Raw genomic sequence first — 4,619 nt, forward strand, 5'->3', positions numbered from 1 at the left:
CAAAAAAAAAAAAAAAAAAAAAGAAGAAGAAGAAGAAGAAAAAATAGAGTCTACTTAGTTAATAAGTTATAATGTGCTCGGAGTAACACACAACAAATATCAATTCTTTTTTTTAAAGATGGGACACAATATCTTTCTTGATTTATTTTTATGTGGTGCTGGGGATCAAACCCAGTGCCTCACATGTGCAAGGCAAGCACTCTACTGCTGAGCTATAACCCCAGCCCCAACAAATATCAGTTCTTAAAGTAATGTTTATTCACTGCATTAAGTAATGGGTATACAATATTCTATAATAACAGAATAATGGATGGCAACACAAATGTTAAGTTTGGTCACTAACACTTTTAGGTCACTAAGCATTTTATAATTTTTATAGTTATCTTCTCGTTATTATTTTATATTTGGCTTTTATCCTTCTGTTAGTCTTAAAGCTCTTTGACAACAGATCATTCTTTCTCCATTCTGAATCTGTATATCTCACAAAGTACATAGCATGTGCTCAGGTAATGTTCACACTGGGCTCACAGGCAGTATGGATCAAGAAACGTCCAAGGAACCCTTGCTGGCCATGTCCCTTTTTTTGCTTTTCTTTGGTGTGGTTCCCTCTCCACGACCCCAAAGGAAGCCTCTGAGTCTGGATGTGCAGCTCTTGAGTACAGCAGACTATATACTCCCCATGAAAACATGTCTTTCAGATAACACTTTCCTCTGAAAATCGTCCAGAATGGCCTAGACCATTTTTCCTGGTTTTAATTACCTTTTTAAGAACAGATCTCTGAGCCATGTTCCTGACTCTTCACCAAACAAACGAAATTCCTTTTTAATGTAGTATTGTCCTCAGGCAGCAGTGGGTGGGAAGGACAGGAAACCACGGGGAGTCTCTTTTCTGGACTTCATTGTAATGGGGTTGGGAGTTTTAGGCACTGAATATGAAGATGACAAGAAGGTCCAGGATCCCCACTCCTGCTGCTTGGTGGGTGACTGCCGCCTGCTCCAGCCAGGACTTTATGGAGTCTGAGTTAATAACTGAGGCAGATCTACAACTACAGGTGGCAGACGGTGCCCTCCATGGGCCTCATTATTGCAGCCTTACTCCCCACTCTGCCTCCTAGACTTCCTTTTTGAAAAAATTTGATGTTTTTTATTACATATTCCAAATTCCTGGGTTACTGCAAGCCTGTGTAATTTTTTAAATTTCAAATAAATTTTCCAAGTGTTAGCTTCATCTTTTACATTCTATTATGTTTATGATAGTTTTCTAAAAGTCAGCGGAGTTCACTGTGTAACACTGTGATGATGAATAGAAATAGCAATTTATATCTTAAATGCTTCCTGGGAAGCCTTTAAAAGAAACTCATTAACTTTGGGGATAGACTTGCAAGTTAGGGATTTTCAGAGAATGCTATAGATGTAATATCTAAATTTTAGGACTGATGAAGTCAGTCCTAATATTCTTATAGATAAAACTCAGGGCAGAATGGGACCATGGGAGAATGGAGAATGACAGGAACCAATAGAGCTGGTTAATGAACTGATCAGGGCTTGGAGTGTGGGGTCAGCAGCAGGGGCAGGCACAGAACCAGCCCTAACACTCACCCAGGGCTCTGTCCTCCACCAGACTCAGTGAACATTATTAGTAATTTGATTTTGGTATTTATCGCATGCCTATGACATTGAAGTTTCCCCAATTTCTGTTAGATGATGACTTCATTATATAAAGAACCAAGTCCTGGGAATTGCCCAAGACTCCTCCCCTGAGTCAGCCACTGCCACAAATCCTGCCTATTTTATCTCCTTTAGTGCTTTAAACCTTCCTTCTCTCTCTCCATTCTGTCTCAGACCATTTTCTGCTGTTGTACAGAATATCATAAACTGGGTAAAATATAAACAGTTGAAATTTATTCAGCTTCCCCGTCAAATGGCTGGAAGGTCCAAGACCCAGGGGCTACATCCAGCTCGTCTTTCTGTGTCATAACATGGCGGAAGGGAGAGGGTAAGAGAGGGGTGAATTTATAACTGGCCCACTCCTGCAACAGGAGGGCAGAGCCCTCTTGCCAATCACCTCCTCAAAGCCCTCTCCCCTTAATACTGTTAGCATGGCAGTTAAATTTCAACATGCATTCTGGAAGGGACATTCAAAGCATAGCACCTTCCTTCCTTTGGGCCCTCATCGTTTCTCTGCTGCACTGCCCCCTGAGCAGTGAGAACCCTGAGGTGACAAGGTTCACCTGGCCTTGTTGCTGAAAGCATTCCCTTGCCTGCAGGCTCCTTCAAGTGGTCTAGGAGGAACTCTGCATCCTGCCTCATGTGTCTTCCCCAGCCTCATCTCCTGCTCTTCCCCATCTTGGTATGTTCAGTGCTCTCAGGGGACCTGTAATTCCCACCTGCTCCCTTCTGGTTCATGCCTTTGAGTCTTTGCTCAGGTTCCTCTGCCTTGGGTGGTTCCAACTCATTCTCGCCTCCTTTCCCTCTTGAGACTCAGGCTATCGTGTGTAACACCCTATTGGAATCATCTGTTTATGCATTTCTCTTTCTCTGTAAACCCCTTGAGGGCTGTGATCTTATTCTTATTCTACTTAGCACCTAACACATAGGAAGCGGATAGTGTTTTTTGATCAGAACAGAAAATACAAAAATCTCTCAACAACAAAAAGGCAGATCATAAAACTTAACAGGGAGATAAAATTTAACAGGGATATACTTGAGATTAAAACCAATGAAGAAAACAAGTCTCAACCTATGTATGGGAGTGCCAGGTGGGAGAAGGGTGACTCAGCGCCTCAGCAGAGCACAGACAAGAAGGGCTGTGGTTCCAGCTGGCTAAATGCTCCGAATGAGTCAAAGGTGTGACCAGGGGCCTCGTGTGCAGAACAAGGGAAGTTAGTAGTCCCACCGGACAGACCATGCAGGAGTCACACTCTGTTCTGTGGATCATACTTGAAGAAGGAGAGGCCTGTCCAAAGGAATGCAGCTGGATAGTGAGAGGAGGTGAGCCCCAGCATGCAGGGAGGAAGGAAGAGGAAGAGGAGAGCATGATCATTGTAATCAGATGCTTACAGTGCTTTTTGGGAGCCTCAGAATGCAGAATTAGGCCAGCGAGTGGAAATTCCAAAAAGAACTGTATGTCAGGTCCATCTAGTGATGGAAGAAGCTGCCTGTAAGCTCCAAAACCCCAATATAGAAGATTGGAAAGAGGTGCTGTAGAGGAGCTCTGAGAAAAAGTTTGGACTTTTTAGTCATCTTTGAGGCTCAATGATTCAGGAGGTTGCTGCGTTCATATTTATTGAATGCCAAGGAGTGGTTCAGAAGCACAGTTTCAGATAGTAATGCCTTTGTCCCTCTGGGGAAGATAATTGGGAATTACTTAAGTAGAAATCACTTCTGGGCCCAGAATCCAAATCCTAGTGGGCTAGGCGCCTACTACATAGTATCTATGAGATCTACTTAGGAAGGATATTCCATGATCCCATCCCTCCCAGTGGGTTGAGAGCCTTCTATTCTCTCGTGTCCTTTTGTGGAAAGTTGAATAAGATGATTACCTCTTTCCCTTTCCTTTTCTGCTTTTTAGTTCTGGAGAGTCTTGGCTTCTGGGAGGAAGTCAGACGGATCATCTTGGGATCAGAGCTAGTGACAGGATTCCCTTGTACTTTCAAGGTGCCAGGCCTGCCACAGTATCTCCAGAGCCTCACCAAATTAGCCCTCAGTGCAATGTGGGCAGTGCTGGACAAGTCCAAAGAGCAGACAGTGGGTGTTCCTGTCACCTTCTCACAGCTGCTAGATTCTTCCTTTCCTGAAGTTCGCTTGCTGACATTGGAATCCCTGTTGGAAAAGTCCTCATCAGTAGCCTCTGGACCAGGAGAAAAGGGACTGCCATCCTTGCTGTGCAGTATGGGAGAGAAGTTCCTGCTGTTGGCAATGAACGAGACCCACCCAGAATGCTTCTGTAAGGTAAAGTCTCTGATGGACCAGTGTTCCCTCCACTCCCCATTTTCAGGAAGAAAATGGCTTTGGACTCTTCGTATGGTAATGCATAGAAGGGTACTAAGAATGTAGTCGATGATGGTGGTATTGATAGCATAGATCCACCAAAAACAAGTCCCTCTGGGATGCTTAGAAAACAGATTATTGAAAATTGGCTATAGCTGGGGCTGGGGCTCAGTGGTACGGTGCTCGCCTAGCATTCCTGAGGCACTGAGTTCGATCCTCAGCACCACATAGAAATAAAATAATGGTATTATGTCCACCTGCAACTAAAATATATATTAAAAAAAAAGAAAAAAACTAGCTATATCTATATCTATATTACCTGTATCTATAAGTGTATCAGAGGTCATCTTTGCTAACATGCCAACTGAGGCAGCTGGCCACCTGGGAAACACGACCAAAAGTAAAGGGCCCTGGCCTAGCAATCTGGGCATCTAGCACCGATCATGAGTCACTAGACGTTTGTCATTGCTTCATAGCACCTCAGTCCCTCAGAGGTTCTACAGGGAAATAAAAGGTCAGTTGGGAGCCTTTTGAAAGATAGGCTTCCTTATTAATACAAGCAGTTATTATTTAGCAGCTGGAGTCTTTTGCCTGAATATATTCTCTCTCTCTTTCCCTCCCTCCCTCCC

General features: G+C 43.6%; 1 protein-coding gene across 1 annotated transcript in view; it reads left to right on the plus strand.

The window, feature by feature from the left end:
- The window catches only part of Thada (THADA armadillo repeat containing), a 336,577-nt gene that overhangs the window by 282,125 nt on the left and 49,833 nt on the right, over positions 1-4,619 (plus strand). Inside the window, 1 exon segment of the mRNA XM_015479728.2 lies at positions 3,572-3,951. Coding sequence (XP_015335214.2) covers positions 3,572-3,951 — 380 coding nt within the window.

This window comes from Marmota marmota, unplaced genomic scaffold (assembly GCF_001458135.2).
Source record: "Marmota marmota marmota unplaced genomic scaffold, marMar, whole genome shotgun sequence".
Lineage (NCBI taxonomy): Eukaryota > Metazoa > Chordata > Mammalia > Rodentia > Sciuridae > Marmota > Marmota marmota.